The 21886-nt window shown below is 51.5% G+C and overlaps 9 protein-coding genes across 9 annotated transcripts; 3 read left to right on the top strand and 6 right to left on the bottom strand.

Annotated features, from left to right (window-relative positions):
* Positions 1-1262: 1262 nt before the first annotated feature.
* SED2 (S53 family peptidase) lies at positions 1263-3139 on the top strand (the record flags this gene model as incomplete). The annotated part of the gene is made up of 2 exons (XM_041697093.1): positions 1263-1371; positions 1425-3139. 2 exons carry the CDS (start codon positions 1263-1265, stop codon positions 3137-3139), a joined length of 1824 nt encoding a protein of 607 aa, XP_041562658.1.
* Positions 3140-3277: 138 nt separating this feature from the next.
* Positions 3278-4391, bottom strand: APUU_80774S (SGNH/GDSL hydrolase family protein; the record flags this gene model as incomplete). The annotated part of the gene is made up of 3 exons (XM_041697092.1): positions 3278-3854; positions 3912-4003; positions 4068-4391. 3 exons carry the CDS (start codon positions 4389-4391, stop codon positions 3278-3280), a joined length of 993 nt encoding a protein of 330 aa, XP_041562657.1.
* Positions 4392-4807: 416 nt separating this feature from the next.
* Positions 4808-7441, bottom strand: APUU_80773S (uncharacterized protein; the record flags this gene model as incomplete). The annotated part of the gene is made up of 1 exon (XM_041697091.1): positions 4808-7441. The coding sequence occupies one exon, from the start codon at positions 7439-7441 to the stop codon at positions 4808-4810; it is 2634 nt and encodes an 877-aa protein (XP_041562656.1).
* A 903-nt stretch (positions 7442-8344) lies between these two features.
* Positions 8345-11658, top strand: APUU_80772A (uncharacterized protein; the record flags this gene model as incomplete). The annotated part of the gene is made up of 2 exons (XM_041697089.1): positions 8345-10262; positions 10316-11658. The coding sequence occupies 2 exons, from the start codon at positions 8345-8347 to the stop codon at positions 11656-11658; spliced, it is 3261 nt and encodes a 1086-aa protein (XP_041562655.1).
* Positions 11659-11828: 170 nt separating this feature from the next.
* Positions 11829-14459, bottom strand: APUU_80771S (uncharacterized protein; the record flags this gene model as incomplete). Its single annotated transcript, XM_041697088.1, has 1 exon — positions 11829-14459. The coding sequence occupies one exon, from the start codon at positions 14457-14459 to the stop codon at positions 11829-11831; it is 2631 nt and encodes an 876-aa protein (XP_041562654.1).
* A 794-nt stretch (positions 14460-15253) lies between these two features.
* Positions 15254-16207, bottom strand: APUU_80770S (ankyrin repeat domain-containing protein; the record flags this gene model as incomplete). The annotated part of the gene is made up of 1 exon (XM_041697087.1): positions 15254-16207. The coding sequence occupies one exon, from the start codon at positions 16205-16207 to the stop codon at positions 15254-15256; it is 954 nt and encodes a 317-aa protein (XP_041562653.1).
* Positions 16208-17100: 893 nt separating this feature from the next.
* Positions 17101-17622, bottom strand: APUU_80769S (ankyrin repeat domain-containing protein; the record flags this gene model as incomplete). Its single annotated transcript, XM_041697086.1, has 1 exon — positions 17101-17622. The coding sequence occupies one exon, from the start codon at positions 17620-17622 to the stop codon at positions 17101-17103; it is 522 nt and encodes a 173-aa protein (XP_041562652.1).
* Positions 17623-17991: 369 nt separating this feature from the next.
* Positions 17992-19334, bottom strand: APUU_80768S (Gfo/Idh/MocA family protein; the record flags this gene model as incomplete). The annotated part of the gene is made up of 2 exons (XM_041697085.1): positions 17992-18751; positions 18811-19334. The coding sequence occupies 2 exons, from the start codon at positions 19332-19334 to the stop codon at positions 17992-17994; spliced, it is 1284 nt and encodes a 427-aa protein (XP_041562651.1).
* A 477-nt stretch (positions 19335-19811) lies between these two features.
* APUU_80767A (putative MFS transporter) lies at positions 19812-21851 on the top strand (the record flags this gene model as incomplete). The annotated part of the gene is made up of 9 exons (XM_041697084.1): positions 19812-20319; positions 20367-20421; positions 20463-20505; positions 20548-20610; positions 20657-20895; positions 20959-21220; positions 21281-21400; positions 21465-21565; positions 21623-21851. The coding sequence occupies 9 exons, from the start codon at positions 19812-19814 to the stop codon at positions 21849-21851; spliced, it is 1620 nt and encodes a 539-aa protein (XP_041562650.1).
* Between the last annotated feature and the right edge of the window lie 35 nt (positions 21852-21886).

Genomic DNA, 21886 nt, shown 5'->3' with positions numbered 1-21886 from the left:
GATGTCGATACGGATGTGGGTGTCGGTATGGAAGTAGTGGTGGTGTTGACTCCGGCCATACCAACATAATCACCTGCGATGGACGAGTCAGTTAGAGACTTGGAAAGTTAGTCAAGTCAACATGTCTTGTCAAGTTATTTTTCAAAGTCTCAATGGTTATGTTCAAGCTGCTGGCAGTGGACTGGTTTGTAGGTGCCAAAGCAACGCAAAGCCATTCCAGGGAAATGGTTATAAGCCAATATTAGTACAATATTACAGAGAACAATAGAAAGAAAGACTGTCCGTTCTGTTTGCCGTAGTTATATACGCGCCGAAGCACTGGCAGTATCTGGTCCTGCTTAATATGGGGCGCATCTCTGATCAATACGGCAGCCTGTAAGCGTCTGTAAGCGACCGGTGCTTGAGATAGCAGTAGAGGACACTCCAGATAGAGAGAAACAATAAAGGTTGTCTCGGCCAATGTAACATGTACAGATAACTGTCATATAAATGACACAGCCAAGAACGAGTGGATGTACCAGTCTATCTTATCCTTAGTTACTGAGTAGCGAGCCAGACTGCCATCTGAAGGACGCGACCGCAATAATAAGTTGATGTGGAATGTGCATGCATAGTTGCATGCCAGGGAAACCAATGGACAAGACTGTATGTAAGAACTCGAAGTTGGCCCATGGTTACATGGTCCATAGACTGGCCCATAATTTGACCCATATTATGAGCCATAAACTGCCATAACTGTTGATCGCACAGTTCCTTGAATCCTTGGTGCCTGTGGTGGCGACTTGCCCTAACTCGACCAGCCACTCACCCTGTGCGCCTGCAGGCTCAAGGGCCAACTAAGGACTCGATGCAGTGCAACATCAAATGCGTATCAAGATTAAATGCACAACCCTCGATGGAGCCCATGCCAGGTCGTGTTACAGAGTGAGACCGCCAGTGGGAGGAATGGAGGCTGGTCCACCGTGCAGCGGACCCCTGACGATCTCTCCACCACACACGAATCACCCCGACATTCGCCCTTTATTCGCTCTTTATTCGCCTTTATTCGTCATTAATTGGCCGTGTTATTTTGGTCCTGCTGCCACGGCCACTCAGAGACCGCTGCCCCCCGGCAATCTCCGCCTGTGCTGTGCCCAGAATCCACGATGCTGCTCCCAGAATGTCCCTTAAGACGCCGCATCCCTTGATGGCTCGCGTTTAAACAGACCAGATCCAGCATCTCTGCTGCTCGCCCTCACCCAGTCATTCTTTCAATAGCGAGCATGCTGTCCTCTCTTTCCCGCGCCACAGCCCTTTCGCTGGCGGCGCTGTCCTGCCTCACTGCCTCAGTCGCCGGCCAGGCGTTTGAGCGACTGAGGGCCGTGCCCGACGGTATATCCTGATCTGGCGATAAGCGATCCTATACTAATGACGATTGTAACTAGGCTGGCGATACGATGGCACGCCCTCCTCCAACCAGCCGATCCGCCTGCGAATTGCCCTGAAGCAACAAGACGAGCCCGGCTTCGAGCAGGCCCTGCTGGACATGTCGACCCCCGGCAGCGCCAACTACGGCAACCATTACCGCTCCTATCGCGAGATGAAGGAGCTGCTCATGCCCAGCGCCGACTGCACTGCCTCGGTGCGCCGCTGGCTGCAGTCCGCCGGCGTCTCCGAGTACGAGCAGGACGCCGACTGGATCAACTTCCGCACGACCGTCGACCAGGCCAACTCGCTGCTCGACGCCGACTTCCTGTGGTACACCACCACCGACGACAACGAGAGCGATGCCCGCATCCTGCGCACCCTGCAATACACCGTGCCCCCGTCCGTGGCCGAGCACATCAACATGGTCCAGCCGACTACACGCTTCGGCGGCATGCGCTCCAACCGCGCGACGATGCGAGCCAAACCAGCCTTCTTCGAGACGGGCCGTATGATCCTCGAGGCCATCGCCGCCGGCACCCTCGACCACTGCAAGGACGCCGTCACCCCCGGCTGCCTGTCCAACCTGTACAACACCTTCGGCTACATCCCCGACCCCAAGCGCGGCAGCAAAGTCGCCTTCGCCAGCTTCCTCGAGCAGTACGCGCGCTACGACGACCTGGAGGAATTCCTCGAGAAATACGCCCCCCTCTCGACCGGGCAGAACTTCTCCGTGATCCCCTTCAACGGCGGCCTCAACGACCAGTCCTCCACTGAAGACAGCGGCGAAGCAAACCTCGACCTGCAGTACCTCCTCGGCGTCAGCGCCCCCCTGCCCGTCACCGAATTCACCACCGGCGGCCGCGGCAAGCTCATCCCAGACCACAGCTCGCCAGACCCCGCCGCAAACGACAACGAGCCCTTCCTCGACTTCCTCGAGGGCATCCTCAAGCTCGACCAGCAGAAACTGCCGCAAGTCGTCTCCACCAGCTACGGCGAGAACGAGCAGACCGTCCCAGAGCCCTACGCCCGCTCCGTCTGCAATCTGTACGCCCAGCTCGGGTCGCGCGGTGTCTCTGTGATCTTCTCCTCCGGCGACTCCGGCGTTGGCTCTGCATGCGCTACAAACGACGGCAGAAACAAGACGCACTTCCAGCCTCAGTTCCCGGCTTCATGCCCCTGGGTGACCTCCGTCGGCGGGGTGAACGGCTCCCTCCCCGAACAGGGAATCTACTTCTCCTCGGGCGGGTTCTCGGATTTCTGGACCCGGCCTAAGTACCAGGATGCGGCGGTGGGCGCTTATCTCTCGCAGCTAGGGAACAAGCAGGCGCAGTACTTTAACCGCAGTGGCCGTGCGTTCCCTGATGTTGCGGCGCAGGCGGAGAACTTCGCTGTGGTGGATAAGGGGCGTGTTGGGATGTTCGATGGCACGAGTGCGTCGACGCCGGTGTTTAGTGGCGTTGTGGGCTTGCTGAACGATGTGCGTCTTGCGGCTGGTCTGCCGGTGCTGGGATTCCTGAACCCGTGGCTGTACAAGGATGGGTTCAAGGGGTTCAATGATATCGTGGATGGAGGCAGTACCGGGTGTGATGGCAATGATCGGTTCGGGGGCCCTGACAATGGCAGTCCGGAGATTCCTTATGCCAGTTGGAATGCCACCAAGGGCTGGGATCCTGTGACGGGGTTGGGCACGCCGGACTTTGCGAAGCTGAAGGACCTGGTGCTCAAGGCTTGATTACGTTCGCTACTTTCTTAGACTGCGTAGAGTATCTAATATCGGTATATGCATTCTATTTCATAGAGTATCATAATATTGATCAGTATATGCGTTCTATATGTAAACATCGTCTATGTGCCATGTACCATATCCAATTTATATCCAAAGCAGCCCCAGCAATAACCACAAATAACCAAAATAACCAACTCGGAGCGTCCTCGACGAACTGGTCTCCCCCGGCTGCGGCGGCGCAACATAATACGGCAGCTTCGGATCCTCAACCGGCCCATCATCCAGCCCTCTCCCCTCATTCCCACCCTCACTCGTCCCATTCCCGCCCTGGACAGCCGCAACCGCCTGCCCAGGCACCTTATTCGGCCTCGCCAACATCCCCTCCTCCTCCGCCGTCTCAATCGCATCCCACCAGACCGACGCCATCTCCTTATACCCCTCGTCACTCGGATGCGTGCCGTCGACCAGCTGGCTCGACGTAATGAAGTAGCTCATCTCGGCCAGAATGACGCGGTCGCCCTGCGCGCGCCGCCGCGCCGCCACACTGCGGTATTCTTTGCTCAGGCGCTCGACGACCCGCTGGACGTGCGTGTTGGGGATCAGCGTGGACAGGATGATCGTCGTGTTGGGGATTCGGGCGAGGAGGTCGTCGATGAGTCGGTCGATGCGTTCGCCGGCGCCGGTGATGCGCACGTTTTGGATTCCGTCGTTTGTGCCGACACTAAGCCTGTTAGAACCCCAATTCTCAAAAAGAAAGTAGTGTGAGTAAGGTGCGTACTTGATCAAGATAACATTCGGCTGTAGAGGGGCCGAATCAACAGCCGCGTTTGCGACCTGCTCGATTGTTTTGCCGAAGTGGCCTTCGTTTTGCTGTATTCCATTAGCATCATCATCCATTCATCCGTTAAGGCTCAATATTCAAGTGTCGACGTACATTATCCTTCATCGTCCCATTCGCCAAACTCCCCACCATATCAACCTCCCACCCCGCGAACCGGAGCTGCTCGCGGAGGAACTTGCGGTACCCGTTCCCATCGCTGGACTGGTAGCCGACTGTTATTGAAGCGCCGAGGGGCAGGATGCGCAGGAGGAACGGCTTGGATGCGCGCGGGGCATTTTGTGTCCGACTGAGCGATGTGGTTGAGCTGGAATGCGGGGAGCAGAGGACGGTTGTGAGGAATGTGAGAAAAAGGAGTGCTAGGAATGTCGGTGGTGGTGGTGATGGTGATGGCACCGGGGAGAATCGGCGGATTCGCATACCTAAATGAATGGTTAGTATTGGAGTGAATAAGGGAAGGGGTGCTGATTGTTTTTATATATATATTTATGGCCCCGGGATCCGTGGTCGGTCAATGACGGTTCCTTGGTCTCGACAAGTAACTGCAGCAGATCACAACAGAATCAGGATGGTTATTGATGATTATTGAATGACCGCATCGTGATGGAACTGAATGAATAAAATTGAATTGAATTGTTTACCGTCCAGATCGGGGTCTTGGCGCTGCTGCTGGGGAAACTGATTCAGTGCATATGATTGGCTGGGCAGTACTCCGCTGGTGTATTCAATACAACAATACATATGGAAAGATATATATAGTTAACTATGGTATATCATTTAGAAATAGTACATGAATATTCCAGCAATAGAAGCAGTAAGTCAAGATGTCTAGACAACTATCTACCATTACCCGAATAAAGACATTTCACCACGGCATCGCTGCCATCGACCTTATCATAATCAGCGTACTGCAAAGGCGTCGTTCCAGAGTAATCTGCCCTGGAAACATCGCATCCAGCTGCCACCAGGGCCCTGGCCGTGTCTTGGCCAAACATGCACGCCCAAGACAGCGCTGTGTGGCCCTGGTCGTCAACCGCATCGACGTCCACCCCGAGGTCAATGAACCTCTGGACAAGTCCCGACGAGCCCATTTGTGCTGCATGAGAAAGCGGCGAGCGCCCTGAACCATCTCTGTGGCGTGCATTGGCCCCAGCATCAAGTAGCAGCTGTGCTGATTCCATGTAAGCGGGATACACCCGCGAGGAGTGTCGTACACACAAACTACGGATTGGATCGCGCACTTCATGTTCGGGCTGAGAAGGTCTATCCGTCTGAGCCCCTGCGGCAAAAGTCAACGGCGTCATCTGGTTGATGTCAGTCACGTCAGGCTGGGCGCCAGCCTCGAGAAGCATGCGGATAATGGCCGGACTGCCACATGTGGCGGCGTAGAACAACGCGGTCCGGCCGAATATATCGACGCTGTTTACATCTGCTCCGTGGGAGATCAAGCTGCGTACAGTGTGTGGATCGTCATAGAACGAAGCCCAAGAGAGAAGGGATAGCTGATATTGTGTGTCTTTGGTGTTGGGGTCGACCTTGGCTGCTAGGAGCATCTGCATTATCTCGGGCAGCCTTCCTATCGCAACAGCCACTGCAAAGGGCTGCATTTCGGGGGCCTGGTCAAATTGACTTGCATGACTGCAGATAACATTTGCAGTAATATCGGCGCCGGCCTTGATCAGGAACTTTAACGCCTTCGCTTTACTGCACCTAACGGCATCGGAAAGTATGAGGCTGTTGGACTCCCTGGAAGTGATGACTGGGCCCATACCGCTATCCTGAAGAAGTTCCACAGCTTCGAGAAATTCGTAATGCAGGGCGCTTTGGACAATAGATCTTGGGTCAAAGTCCGATAGCTGGACATGCTGAAGGAGGAATCTAAACGCCTCCATGTTGTGGCTCGTTACAGCCTCTTCTAGCAGAGCCTGGCAGTTAGGCATAATGATCGATGTTGGAGCGCGCCCAGAGAGAAGCATAGCTATGAGGATATTGGCCCTGAAGTGTCCATCTCGTACATTGTCCACGTAGGCGTCAATCTCCGATGAAGGTGCTCGGGCCATGATCTTGAGGAGCGTCCGATCTGACAGTCTGTCAGCGAATTGCAAGGCCGGTGTTCTTGCTATCTTCCTGTTAACAGCGATGATACTGGAAACATGGGGAAGCAGGAACTCAATGGCCCCCTCTCGTTGGTACCGAACTGCCTGTGAGAATGCCACATTGACGTTGTATTTGGCGTTGTCTCGACCAGCCTCATACAAGGGCAGCAGTCTTTCCAACTCAGACACATCTCCAATCGCCGCTGCGGCAGCCAGCAGTAGATCAGGCCTGCCGTATCCGAAAAATTTAATCCAAGCGTCGTAGAAAGTGCGCAGCACGGGACCCATATCCAATGCGTACTCGAGATAATTCATCTTCCCCCCGTGCCTGTAAATGGTTGTCGTCAAGGACGCGTCCTTCTGCAGGAGGATCTCGCAAATATCGCCCGAATTCTTCTCCAACGCAATGTGTAGCGGAGTCTCACCAGTGAAATTCCTAGCCTCAACATCTGCATTAAACTCGTCCAGTAGCAAATTCACGATATCCCGGCTTTTGATCTCGCACGCCACATGTAAAGCCGTGTTGTCCTGGTCTGTACATGGTGCATTCACCCCAGAGCCCGACTCAAGCAAGAACCGGATCAGGTCGAACAACTCGGGACAGGCACCTGTACCGTGTTCCGATCTCTCAATGGCATTTGATAGTGGACTAGATCCCCAAAAATTGCGCTGCTGGACGTCCACCCCCTTGTCAACTAGGTACTTAACCGCAGGCAGTGGGGACCGAATGCATGGCTTTGGTAGGTGGCAGCATCCTCGACATAGAACATTGAGTAAGGTATCGCCGAGCGCATCTGCTAGATGTATGTCTAAGCCGTTATCGATCAATCTATCAGTCATAGCCCGATTCCATGACCTGCGGCCGAATAGCAGACGAGACATATCGTGGAGGCTGATACTTGTGAAATCGGGCCCAGCGGCTAGAAGCAGATCCAAAGTCTCCATCGAGTCTGAATACACTGCCTGATCCACTGGAGTATACCAAGAGACTGCGGGACACCTTCCCTTGGGCCAGATGAGGTCTGGCGGAATGAGAGAGACGGTTTTGAGCAGGTCACGCAGGGTGTCCAAATCTCCAGCCCGACACGCAGATAAAAGCGCATTATATTCTTTCAGGGCAGCCGAGTCAACCGTTGTTTTCAACTCGTCGAGCCATTCGCGCTGCGTGAAATGGCGCGGCCGTGACTGTTCGTTCCTAAACCATAGGAGCACAGAGTCCGTCGCCACTCTGGCTTTCTCCTTTGATGCCATGTCTGCAATGTTTCGAAGGTCTTTGCAGGTGGCCGCGAAGGCCTTGAGGGACTTTCCGGCGAGACATTCTGCGATGTATATGCGAAGTTCTGCGGGGATATCGAGTAGGCTGGCTGGGTGCATGTTGATATTTAGTGTGCGAATAATAGATTAATGTTGTATGGGAACCGGTCAACGGTAGGTACTTGACCGATGTATTAATGGGAATTGTGCTTCTTTTATACTACACATGCTTTGTACGTCTTTCCATGTACTCGAGGATTCATCTTTGAAACTGTGAATGCGGATCCATGGACTCAGACAATGCGTCCATTGAGTTCGGATCAAAGAAGCCGGTTCTCTATTAAATTATTTGTTTAAATCTAACACTTGATAAACTCGGGAATATCAATCCAGTTGTGTACAGCCCTGGTCCCGAAAAACAACCAATCGATGCTATTGTTTTCAAGTAAAACCATCCTAGTTGAACTAGGCATGAAAGACTTATAACTGGATTTGAAGTACTGTTTTATGTATGGTAGAAGTCGTTCTCTATAATAGTAGAAGACCTTACAGATGGTAAGTCGTCTCCGGTTTGTGTGTGGGTGGACGTGAACCAACTGCCTCCAGTTAATTCAACGTTACCTGAGATAGCCCTTTGTCACAGGATTTCTTCATGCTTCGTCCTTGGCAGTTAATAGAGCAACTATTATGACCTCATATACTGCCGACCTGGTTATATCCCGCCGGGGCTCACATGTGAGGCCGACAGTGAAGAGCTGAAGCCCTAAATGTTGCCCCTGTCCGGCTCATTACATGGAATCGCAGTGAATATAGATATTACCAAGGTGTTCTGGCCCAGAAACCCCGAAAGTTGCGGCCTGTTTATTTGTAGAGCACGAATAATAGTTACGAATACCTGATGTAGTTGTAAATTCACCATATCCCAGTCCCCGATTAAGCTGTTATAAGAAGGCTAAATTATTCCCTCCATTGATCCACTTGACCCACTTCAATCTCATACTCAATCTATTCAATGCAGACGGTATGAAGCTCTCACCTGTGTTGTGGAGTTGGGTTCTCTCCAGCGTTGCTCAATATGCAGGAGCCGCAGCCATCACCACCCATGACACTGATAAATCAAGCACCACCACTATCCATGACCATGTCCAAAACGTCGACATCGTCAGGGTTGTTTCTACTAGCCTCTCCACTAGTACACTTCCTCCTGGTGATAGGACTTCTACCGAGACTTGTATCACTTATACCTCCGTGATCACCCACACCATCCTTCGTACTAAGAGTGATGCCGGCACCACCACCGCAACTACTATCACCGCGCAGCCCCAAGGCACTACAGGCACCACAACTACCAACGTAGCTGGAGCTGGCACTGGCGAAGCGGGTGGTGCAGGCAACACCGGCACTGCAAATGCACCTTCCGGTGGCTCCTCTACATCAAGCCATTCCAACGACAATGCCTCTGGTGGAGGGACTGGCGGCGGTAGCCAGCCTACAACCAACTCGCCAAACTCCGTGACACTCACTACTATGAAGACTACAGTTGATGCCCAGGGTAGCACCCAAGTTATTCCGGTTGTCATCACTGCGGCCCCAGCTGGCCAGGGAGGTAATACCCAGGGTAGCCCTAACCCTGGTACTACGAATAATGGTGCAGGCAACACTGCTACCACTACGGTCCCCGCTGGTCAGGGGGGCGCCCAGGGCAGTCATAACCCTGATACTGCGGCTGATGAAGCTGGCAAGACCACCATAGCCGGAGCAGCCCCAGTTGATATAGTCACAACCTCAACGGATAAACAAGGCAATGTGATACCTATAACCTTCCCTGCAGGGTCAGTCCCAACGACAACCGATGCCCAGGGAAATGTCATTCCTGATCTGGCAGCTGTCCAAACATTAACCACAACCACCGATAACCAAGGGCATGTCATTGGGGCTATCCCTGGCGGCGGCATCGCAAATCCGGCTCCAGGTACTACACAGGGAAATCAAGGAACTCTCCCTGAAGGCATCAATCCGGGTCCGACTACAACCAGGCCTCCTCTCCCTGAGGGGCTGGATCCCTCGGTCACTGCCATTTCATTCACCCTGTCTTCCCTCTCATCTGAGTTCCGCGACCTGATTCCAGAGTTCTCCTCGTGGGAAATTGACCCAGAGCCAACTCGTGAGACACGGATCATTGAGGGGCTCCAGAAGATCGAGGATGATATTGAGGATTTCGCCAAAAGGGTCGGCAAGAAGATAAGCCCCAAGTGTGCTGATAAGAGGAAACGGGGGCTATTCGACGGTCTGTTCGATCTGGCTGCCAACCTGGCTGCTGATGTGGCTGGCAATGCCCTTGACGCACTCATTGATGCGTTGAGCTGCATCTCGGACAACGTGAGGAAGCTGGGGGGTAATGTCACCAAGAGGAAGTTTAAGCTGGTCAAGAATATCATTTCGAGCTTGATGAACAGTGACAACCCCAAGAACCCTGAGAATCCCAAGAATCCCAAAGATCCCAAAGATCCCAAAGATCCCAAAGATCCCAAAGATCCCAAAGATCCCAAAGATCCCAAAGATCCTAAAGATCCGAAGAATCCCGAAGATCCCAAAGATCCCAAAGATCCCAAAGATCCCAAAGATCCCAAAGACCCCAAAGATCCCAAAGATCCGAAGAATCCCGAAGATCCCAAGAATAACCCTACAAACAACCAAGAGTCTACAAAGACGACAACTTCCAGCTCGTCCTGCACGCCCGATCAAACGGCACATCATGTAACTATTCGCTGCGAGCCAACATCGAGTGTTGTTGGCAAGTCGACGGTCACAACCACCACCTGCTCGCCATCAACCACCATAACAACAACTGGATGCACCGTCACAGACACCACCACGACTGTCACCGAGACTGCAACCCCATCTGCCATTATCTGCGAGCGTGGATCCTGCCCCGGCGACGGTGACGCATGCGACAATGCAGCAAATGGAACGCCCGGATGGCTGACCGTCGAGTCGCCGGCGTGAAGGGGCTGTGGGGATGCACGTCTGTGGTGATTGTATCGCGGAAGGGCTTCTACCTGTCGCACATGTACGAGGGGCCCGTCTTCATAGAGCGAGATGAGCAAACAAAAAAGGTCGTCCTGTCGCCAGAGGCCTTCTTTGAGAGGTGGACCATCAATGCACTGATGAACGGTGACTCTGAGTCTCAACAGTTGGACCCGATCAAGAACTTGATTGGGACTGGTGCCAACCCCGGTCCGCTGCATTATACTCTGTCACCTGAGATCTTCATCATGTCGCCGTATGCAAGAGGCACCTCAGGATCCTTGAGGTATACCAAGCGGATTGACTGGCTGGCAGACCAGCTTCACAGCCATCTTTACCCAGCGCCCCAGGCTGATTCATATGGCCAGGAGCCTGTCCTAGTAGGCTATGAGGTAACAGCGATGGAGGTAGCCGCTAACCCGAGTTCCCCTCCGGGAAAGATCATTGCGGAAGCCTCATTGCTAAACCACTGGGTGCAGGAAGGGGATAAGATGGTTGCATCTGGCCGCTGGCGGATGTGGGTTGGTGGGAAGGAGACTGGCAATCTGGAGTTTTTGGTCCGCGACTCTGCTACGGGGGGTACCAATGCACGCGTGAAGAGACTGGACGGAGGGGGTAAAGCCCTGGTGTGCCCTACTCCTACTGTCACAACCAGCAAGACATCGACATCGAAATCGACATCAACAACTAGCAAGAGTTCAACAACTAGTAGCCGTACGACATTGACCACAACGACGAAGACAAGCTCCAAGTCAACCTCTACAACAACGAAGACAAGCTCGACGTCAGCCTCTACAAAGACGAAAGATAAAGATACCCCCACTAATGACCCATCCCTGATCAAGGCTTCAGGATGCAGAGACGACCACATCTACCGGCCAAAAGTAACCGCAGACCCAGAGTTCGCCAAAAAGGTAGCCAAGATGTGTTCTAGCGAGGTCCCCGCGGGTGCCACCAACGCCGATGGCGACTACAGCTCCGCGTATTCATGGTATGTGGGCAAGGACGACGAGGGATACTCCTATATAGCCGACATTTGGTGGGATCCCCCTAAGCAGTGTGGAATGACGCAAAACCTCCTGAAGCCAATGGAGGACTGGGACTGCGAGAGGATCATGCGGGAGAACTTCAACAGGGCGTGTAAGAAGGGGCTCCAGGCTGATGAGATTGGCAAAGGTCGTGGTGGGTTTATTAAGATTGGCTGTGTTTATTATCAGTCGTATCTGTCGAAGAGAACTGGCGTCTTCCGACCAAGTTGGCCGGACGATAACATGAGCTCCGACGTCTGGGGAATATTTTCCACCTCCTAAGTGGGTTAGATTTACTGAGTGGGTGTTTACTTTAGTTTTGTGTGAAGTGATCGTGTATACTTCAGTAAAGATACATGCCAGTGTGGTGTTGAAATACAATTAAATACATGATACCAATCTCACAAGCTATCACATCTGAGTAGTTACAGTTAACGACACATAGTTGAACTTTATCGAGCATAAACTGCTGGGTGGCTGGAATACAGGGCCGCAAGTACAGCATCATTCTCTGCCAGCTGCAACGGCGTCCTCCCCTGACCGTCAGTGACAAACGGACTACAGCCGCCATACATCAGTGCAGAAACCATAGACGCATCCTGTCTTTCAGCAGCAACATGTAGCAGTGTCCTCTCATTAGCCCGGTGCATGCCGGTATTTGCTCCATGCCTGATAAGAAGCCACGCAACGTCAGCATGGCCATTCTGTACAGCCCAGGAGAGCGGCGTTTCTCCCTGACTATCAGCCGCATCCACGATAGCTCCAGCCTCCAGCAAAGCTTCGACAACGAGAAGTTCACCTTGGATGGCGGCCACACTGAGCGGAGTCTGATGAGCTTTATTTCGCTGATTCACAGCTGCCCCGTTCTCGATTAGGGTACGCACCATCTTGTCGCTGCCAGAGGATGCAGCGCAACACAGCGGAGTATTCCATTTGCTTGGCCCGTACGCGTTGATATTCCTCTTCGGACCGACTCGCAAAAGAGCTTTGAGGATTCCTTTCTCTGTGCCCTTGGCCGCTGTACGTAGAAGCTTGCTAGTGACGTTTGCCCGTGCTTCCAACAGTTGATACACCGCAGACGCATTGCAGCTCAACACAGCATAGTCAATAGCTGCCTCACCAACAATGTCTGTAGCATTCAGGTTAACCTGCCTGTGTATTAACTCTCGCACAACGTCTGCATTGCCGGTATCAGGATCATCGTCGGCACAAGCACGAATCAACGCCGTTTCACCATCAAGCGATTTGGCATGCAGGTCAACGCCTCTCTCAATCAACCTCAGGGCAATATCGCTATACCCATGGTCAATTGCACACATCAGCGGAGTATGCGTTCCGAAGGGAGTATCCAGCGTTAGATCATTGTCGATCAGCAAGTGGGCTATTTCCTCACACCCATCGTCAATGGCTGCAAAGAGAAAAGCATGGTCATCTTCGACTGCCAATTGCATGTCCTTTATGTAGTGTATAATTGCCTCCGCGGTGCCCTGGTTGTCAGCACTCATTGCATCCACAAACGCCTCGGTCAGAGCCCTCGTAAATTCCTTCTTCGAGGGCCTGCTCTGTATGTACTTCTGAACGAGCAGGGAGAAAACCTCCCCGGTTAGGGCCACAGCTGCGTCAGTTAGTGGTGTGGAATTGCTTTTGGTTTCCGGAGTGTTGTCAAAATCGGTGGATGGGAGGAGAAGCCGGATTATGCCTTCAGCACTCGATCCACGCTTGATTGCAGCGTGTATGGCAGTGAGTTTCTGGGGGTTCTTGTAATTGACGTTAGAGAAACCTCCTTCATTAAGAAGGAATTCAACTACTTGTTCTCTCCCTGCTGTACACGCCGCCATCAATGCTGTGGCTTCATAAGCGTTCGAATTAATATCAACGACGTCGCTGGAAATCATAGTCTGCATGGTGTCTATATCTCCGGCAACCACAGCGCCCTTGAAGAGGAGATCATAGCAATCCATCCTTTTCAGATGGTCTAAACAATTTTGATGAATGAATTCAAGATACCTCGTCCAGCTTTGCTCCAAGGCCTTTAGCATGAATACCCTGAACGAGTAGGCATCCGTGTCTAGAGAGAGACCCGCATTCACCAGAGCTGCCAGAATAACAGGCGTCTGTTCCTTTCTCTGGGATAGGGCATGTAGTGCAGACTGGCCGTTGACGGGGTTTTGGTAGTTTGGATTCGCCCCCCTGGACAATAACAGCTGTACCATTTCCTTCGTTCCCTCCTCACAGGCTATATGCAGGGGGTGGTAATCTTCATCACATGGAGAATTGGTGATCCGATTATCGTGCTTTAACAGAAGGTCGAGAATCTCGGCTTCCTCGCGCGAACTCTTCGTAGCCTCGAAGAAGCAATACGCCACTGGGGTTTGTCGAGCCGAGTTAACATGGTAAGGGCTGATGCCATGATCCAACAGCACCTTGACATCCTCCCTCGTCCATTCACTATCCGTACAAGCCCTGTGAAGCAGGTTGTCTTGTTTCTCGGACAGTATCTCCAGGTTCAGGCCTTGCATTATCTCTCTCACAATAGCCTTGGGCGCCAGACGGATAATCTCTGCGGTGCAGTCAAAGTCGTATCGTCGTAGGCTTGCACCGGCTTTTATCATCCTCCGGATGATATTAATATGCCCGTTCTCAATGGCGGCAAAAAGAGGGACCATGCTATATTGTCTCACCAGGTCATGGCTTGGGTCGGGTGGGATTCCGGCGTCGAGGAGGATACGCAGGGAACGTTCGAAACCGAATGTACAGCAATGTATCAGAGCCGCTGCTTGTCGTTCCGGGCTGCGTTTTATGGCCTTGAGGCTGCCTTTTAGGATCCGAAGCATAAGCTGTTCTCCGTCTTCGTTGTCGGTCTTCGAGAGAGCGTATTGTAGTTCAGACATCAGAGCACTACCTGCAGCTGCTCCAGCTTTCTTCGGGACTGTATTCTTATCATCGAGCTTATAGAGCTCTTCTGTGACAAGTCGGTTGGCCCTTTTTGATACTCGGGCAAACGCTGCTCGGCTTGGAAGACTCAGGTGCTTGAAGACAGATAAGATCATCTCGGTTGGGAGGTCCATGATATTCCTAGCCATGGTAGCGGTGGTTAGCTGTATAGCACACAGTTATTCAAAGCAAGAGATACCAACTGCCTTGACAGATATTGCGTCGGCGGGGTATCGAATATCAAAGTAATGTTAACTGCACTGGAATAGGACAGGCATGATGCCTAATTTAAAGATCTTTTGGGTAAGAAATGCATTGTTTGGTCTTGATTCACTCGCTCTTCATTATCAGTACAATAAGGCCTGTAACTGGACCTTTATACTCTGCTTTATTTGCAAATGCAGCCAATGACTGTTGTTTTTGGACGCACCATGAGAATCCTGTGGACAGCCGTCTAGAACAGCACAATAAGGTTAATAGAATGGCTAGTAAATCTTTATTCTGTGGGGCTGATTTGTTTATCAGTTGAACTATACAACTGCATTCACTGTTATCTTCACTGTTATTATTTTGTTCATACCTGCCACTGCCATCGCAGTATTTGGTGTCTATACCTGAGCTGGATTTGTCAGGCATTCTATTACTTTCCGCACTTGCCCTGAATACTCTCGTTGTAGATATAGCTGGAGGTTGCATTCACCGGGAGCTGTAGTTACCTGCGGATATTGAAGTATACATATAGCTGTGTGCAAGGAGTATACCATTTAAATACCATTTACCGTCTGCCTACAATGAATTCACTTTCACATGTTTTTAATTGTTTTATTTCTATTTTATATCCTCCCACTCTAGCACATCGGTATAACCTAGGATAGAATCAGCATCTAACCCACCCAAACTCCACGAAAGCAAGTTAGAAAAGAGACATTAAACCGCTAAGCTTCTAGACATCTTCATGGGCAGCTGCACGAATGATATCAGCGATAGCCGTAAATGGAAAAGAAGGCTGGCTACACAGATGCAGCGCCGTATTGCCACGCATATCCTGATGAGACACATCGCAACCAGCATCAACAAGCAGCTTCACAATCTCAATCGACCCTTTCTCACTGGCATAAGACAACGCAGCCTTCCCAAAGATACTACCACAATCCAAATCCACCCCACGACTAATCAGCAACCTCACAACAGCCGTCATGCCCTCATTAGCAGCATGGATAAGCGGCGTGCGCCGCAATTTATCACGGGCATTCACATCTGCCCCATGGTCAATCAGACTCTCAACAGCAGCATACTGCCCCTTCTGACTCGCCAGTATAATGGGGGAAGTCCCACTCATCTCAGCATCCGTGCCGTTGACATCACATCCAGCCATCAGCAGCAGGGTAATGATCCGCGTGTTCCCAGCCTTGGCTGCATAATGGAGCGCAGTTAGCCCCTTTGAATCCTGGGCGTGGATATCGGCGCCGCGGGCTAACAGACGACCGGTTACCAATGCTGAGGACCTGTAGTCTTGCCCGCCTACTGCCTCCATGAGTGCGGATACCCCTGCCACCGCGCCATTTGGGTCGATGCCGCCGTCGAGGAGGGTAGAGACGGATTGGACGTGGCCGTTGGCGCAGGCGCATAGTAGGGCCTGGACTCCGAGGAGGGGGTCAGCTTTGCTATGCTTGAGGAGATCTGGGAGCAGAGACTGCATCAACGGGTCCTGGTCCGGGGAGTTAGCGGCGCATTTGAAGATCCATAGTTTTTGGGTAGGGAGTAACTCGTCGAGGACCGATGGGGAGAGCTTCTCGATGACTGTACTTGAATTGATAAATATATTCAGGCTTTGAGGTGATAGGTGGCTGCATATTTCGTTCACCAGTTCCATCGGGAGCTCGAATAGACCAGACATGCTTGCAGATGTGGATCAACGTATCGTCAAGGAATCAGGAAGGATGTCGAATTGAGTCGAGGATACTCAAGTCCCAATCGTATTAGGGGCTTGGGCTGCTATTTGTGTATGATATTTCCAGTTTTGCGCATTGGGCAGGCATAAAGAACAACTGACCCGAAACAAGAGACATTCAAGATAAATTCTTTGTACCACTACCTTCAACATTGATTCAAGGCTCTCAACTTGAATATTGGAGAGATGAGTCTGTGGACTTGATACCAAGGCTGAGCATAAAGGGCCTTGTAGGCCGCAGGGACAAAGACTACCACGCAGTCAATATGATTGAAGGTTTATGTTGAAGTCCTGAATCAACTCTTATTGTAATACCCCATTTTCTGGGCTGAATGAGTTCGTTATGCTTTGAAACTGAGTTCGTGCTCGCGATAGTGGATTGGGGTATAGGTAGGGTACGGCAGGGCACGGAATCGTGTTGTGATTAGACTACGGAATGGTAATGGCCATTTATACCTGTAATCCGGCTTATTGTATTCACCTCCAAATTATATGGGCATTGGAAATATGCAAAGCTCTAGGATATCTCGGTGTTGGCAATATCTCACCGAGCAGTCTCGCCACGTTCGGTGCCATCGCCGAACATCCACAACACCACGGGTCTATATGTTGAACACTGCAAAAGGATCTTATATTCATTTCTATAACGTGGTTGATTGGAAGTTAATTGAGTTAGGTATGCGTCTTTGTCAAATTCCAAGCTATAGAGGCAGCATGGCCAAAAGGATATAGTTACTGAGTGCAATAGTCTTAAATCTATACATCCTTAAATCTATACATCTCCATGGGATTATCGGTTGTAAGCCAGATCTAGATTCAGAATAGCAAGAGCCACGGTATCACGCTTCAACCCTTGTAAGCTTCGCCTCTAGCAGCTCAACAACGTCTCTATTACCGGCTGCTTGAGCATGGTCCAGTGCTGTCAAGCCATCAACATCCACAGCATTTATATCTGCAGTAGCAACAAGCAGGACATGTACCGTCTCAATATGACCCGCCCGGGCTGCGAAAGAAAGAGCCGTGCGTTTAAGGCTATCCACACAGTCCACGAGCCGAATGTCCCATTCCAACAACGCTCTAACGACGTCTATCTTTCCGTTAATTGCGGCGAACTGTAAGCTTCCAGTAGTATCTGCGGGTTCCAGTGGCCAAGGGCATTCATCTTCTGATGATTCCACCATGCACTGATCTAATACGCCTCTCTTGAGTAGCAGTTTCACAATGTCGGCGTGATTATGCAAAATGGCTTCCTCGAGAGCCTTTCGTAGACCGAGACGAGGGCTTAATCCTTCATCTAATAGGGTCTTGACGTGTAGGGTTTTGCCTTCTTGACAGGCACTTACCAACTCGTCAACGGCCATACTTAGATTGTTGTAAGACCTGGAGGATGGATTCATTCCAGAAATGGCTGTAGAAAACCGCATTATTGGTCGATATAATAGGGAAGTTGCTTAAGAGGGTAATTGTATACTATCATGATAGTGTTTAACTGTATTTCGTTCTGACATTCCTTGACAAACTGAAAGACCGGTAGATAAAGACCATTATATTCAGGACAGCAGGGCAAAAAGGGTCAATAATGCGTACCTTTCACATTTGCATCCAGAGTCTTTGTGCTAATGTCTCTGTTGCAACAGAAATTCTATCCCAGGCTGATTGTTGACTGCCACAACCATAAACAGCAAATATCCAATGAGCCATAGGTGATGTAGTGCTCTATTATGCTATAACTATACTTGGAAAACATCATCCACTCTCACAGTCTGCCCCGTTCTGATAGACTGATTTGCAGCCACCCCCGTGAGAATCGACAACGCGCCGTCCACATGGGATGCAGCTCTCCTATAGGGATCATCTCCAGATACTTCGCCAAACAGATCATTCAGCAGCTGGGGATCACCTCCGCCATGCCCACCACTCCCCTCCGGAATCTCTATCTCAACAGGCTTCCCAAACAGCGGCCGCAGCACAATCGACCTGCTTTCCAATGCCCCCTCGAGCGCCTGCTCTCCACCAGAATTCACATACGACTGTTCCACAACCTCGACCTCCAACCGCCCTTTACTCCCGTTGAACATCACCCTGAATCCCTCCCACGGCGCATACGCGGTCAGGCTGTACGTTAGAACAGCACCAGAACGGTACCGCACCATCACGCCCATTGTATCCTCAATGCTTATCCCGTCGCTGAACACAGACTGGTCCCGGTAGTACGCATCTTCCTTCTCGGCATCCAGATACATAGCTTTCAGCTGAGGGTTACGATCAAGATGCAGCGCAAAGTGGTCGTCCTTTGCGTTGTCGCTCCCATACGCACGCGAATAGAACTTCGTCTCCCCGCGCCTCTCTGCATTCTCGCGGCCGTAGAACTTCAAGTCGCCCATTGCAACTACTGTCTCTGGTCGGGACTGTAGCCAGAAATTCACCAGGTCGAAGTGGTGGGTTGATTTGTGGACCAGCAGTCCGCCGGAGTTTCTCTTATCTCGATGCCTGACTGTACATTAGTCTGCGAAGGTATTTCATGATATTAAAAGTATTGGACCTCTCACCATCGTCGAAAGTAATCAGCCCCATGCTGCGTATTCAGCAGCCACTCAAAATGCACCGAGTTCACCTCGCCAATCGCTCCAGACGCCAGCAACTCGTATATCTTCGTGTTATGCGGTGCATAGCGGTAATTAAACGACACCGTGACTTTCTTCCCAGTCCTCTCTACAGCAGAAAAGATCTCTCGACATCGCGGGACATCAATCGTCATCGGTTTCTCCGTAATCACATTACAGCCGAGTTCAAGCGCCCGGACAATGTAGATGTTATGCGTGCGGTCGATGGTCGTGACAATAACATCATCCGGCTTCGTTTCCGCAATCATGCGATCAAAGTCCGAAGCGAGGAATGCTGGAACTGGCGCATGTCCAAGCGCTTCAAGACGCGAGTTTGCATAGTCCAGGCGTGTTTGGTTCGTGTCGCAGAATCCGACCAGCTGCGCGGTTTGGGCGAAGTCTTTGACTATTGCCGTGTAGAAGAAGATGGCTCTACCGCCGGTGCCGACGAGGGCGTATTTCTTTACCATTTTATCCTGATATGTGCAGACTGTTAGTGTGGTTTATTGTGTGTCTGGTGGGCTGTTCAGGATATAAGACATCGAGGGGAGCTCGGGGTGAAGGAGCCCGAGCTGCTCCAACAGGACGCTCCAACAAGTGGAAGGATGGTATCTGCTAAGCTCAAAGCAGCAACCGTCCTGGGAATGTCGAATAGGCTGAATGGGAGCTCGTTGTCTTGTCGTTTATTTTCCATCAATCGGAGTCAAAGAACAGCGATGATCATGCAGCCCCCGCATGCAAAGGATGGAATGCACCGGGGTAAACCACCAAAGCTTTGGTTTAGTGAATCCTGGCTGTTGAACATCCAATCTCCGATTTCTTCTTGGAGTCATGCATGAATGGGGATGCAAAAGCTATCGGGAAATATATCACCGCGGACCGAATATATAGGGCTCGAGACCCCAAGCTGGAGTTTCATGCCGTAAAGTACACTCACTAACAGCAAAATGACGACAAAAGAACCCCCTTCTTCTGAGCAGATCGAGTCCGCGGACGCAATCGCACCCGTGGTCGAAGAACAGCCCAAAACGACCCCCACCGGTGAGAAGGCCGCGCAGTTTCTGGCCACAGTGGGCGGAGACCGCACATTCACGCCAGAAGAAGAGAAGAAAGTGCTGCGACGGATCGATCTGCGCGTTCTCCCACTGCTGCTGGGTGCATATTTCTTCCAGCAGCTCGACAAGTCCAGTTTGTCGTACGTTTCCATCTTCGGGCTGGTTGAGGATGCGAATCTTGTCGGCCAGCAGTATTCATGGCTGGGCTCCATCTTGTATATCGCTCAGCTTGTCATGCAGCCGCTTGCAGCACTGGTCCTGGTGAAGCTTCCCACAGGAAAGGTTATCGGCTCAGCAATCTTTCTCTGGGGGAGTTCCTTGACGATAATGACGGCTTGTACCGACTTCCCTAGCTTACTAGGGCTGAGGTTTTGTTTAGGCGCGTTCGAGGCGATGATAGGTGAGTTCTCTATATTATAGGGTTAGTACAATAAATAACTTTTACAGCCCCTTCCTGCATCGCTGTCACGCAGATGTGGTGGCGGCGAGGAGAGCAGACGTGGTAAGTTATCACCCTGCCACGCAACTTGGCTAACCATATAGGCGAGCTGCCCTCTGGAACGCGATGAACGGAGTAACTGCAATCGTAAGTTCTCAATATCCCAGCTGAATGCTACTAACCAGTCAGGTCGGGAGTCTTTTCACATACGGCCTCGGTCACATTCAGAGCGACACTTTGTACTCCTACCAGGTACCTCCGCCCCCTGTCCACGCGAAACACCACTTACAAAGTCCAGACCATCTTCCTCCTCTGCGGTCTTTTAACCGTTCTATATTCCATACTCGTTCTGATATACATGCCCGACTCCCCCATGGAGGCCAAGTTCCTCGGCGAGCGCGAGAAAGTCATCGCCGTCGAGCGCCTCCGCGCCAACCAGATGGGTATTATATCGCGTGAGTGGCGTTGGGACCATGTCTGGGAGACTCTACTCGACGTGAAGACCTGGATCTGGTTTATTCTTATCATTGCTATCTCGTATGTACACCCACAATTTTACCTTACCCGTCCCCCCACATGCTAATGCAGGTATACTCGCAGAATCCCTAGCGGCGGAATCAGCACATTCGGTAGCCTGATCATCACTTCCTTCGGATATACAAATTTCGACGCGATCTTGTTCAACCTCCCCTTCGGGGCAGTGCAATTTGTCATTATCCTAGGGGGCGGGTGGCTCGCCAGCAAGCTGCGAACAAAAGGGCTGGTGATTGCCGGCATTGCGATGATTGCGGCCGTGGGCACGATTCTCCTCCTTACTGTTTCGAGAGAGCAGAAGGGTGTGCTTTTATTTGGGTATTATCTGGTGCGTCCTCCTTAACTTATCGTACGGTAGTCGCGGAGTTGCTGAAGGTTAACCTCGCAGGTATCCTGTCTCGCTGGAATCACACCTCTAGTCTACGCCTGGGAGGCTCAGAATACTGCTGGTGATACGAAGAGGAAGTGCACGTCTGCTGTTGTGCTTATTGGAATGTGCACTGGAAATGTACCTTTCCCCAATACGATGGGCATACACTATACCTGCTACTGATACTGATGTGATGGTCCAGGTCATCGGTCCCCAACTCTACTCCCTAGACCAGGCACCCGAGTACCGACCGGGGTTGATCTCGAACTTGATCATGTTTGTCCTTGTTGCTATAATTGCTATGTATGCCTTTCATTCCTGTTATTTCGTTTAATCTTATGACAGACTAACGGTGGCTAGTATCGCGGACCTATACCTCTACTGGCTCAACAAGCGTCACGCAAAGAAACGCGAAGCTCTCGGTAAAACTGCGCGAGTAGTTGACGAGTCCATGGTCAGGAAGGATCAGATCCAGGCGAGCAAGGCTGCTGAGGTGGAGGATGCTGGGAAGGGGGGGAGCCGCGAGGTGGACAAGGGATTCTTGGATATGACGGATCTGAAGAACGAGGATTTCATATACGTATACTAGGTTGGACGACTGGAGTGGAGTACTAAGGTGATATG

The sequence above is a fragment of the Aspergillus puulaauensis genome, chromosome 8 (assembly GCF_016861865.1).
Source record: "Aspergillus puulaauensis MK2 DNA, chromosome 8, nearly complete sequence".
Classification (NCBI taxonomy): Eukaryota; Fungi; Ascomycota; class Eurotiomycetes; order Eurotiales; family Aspergillaceae; genus Aspergillus; species Aspergillus puulaauensis.
Note: the sequence above shows the minus strand (reverse complement) of the source record. Positions and strands in the feature narration are given on the sequence as shown.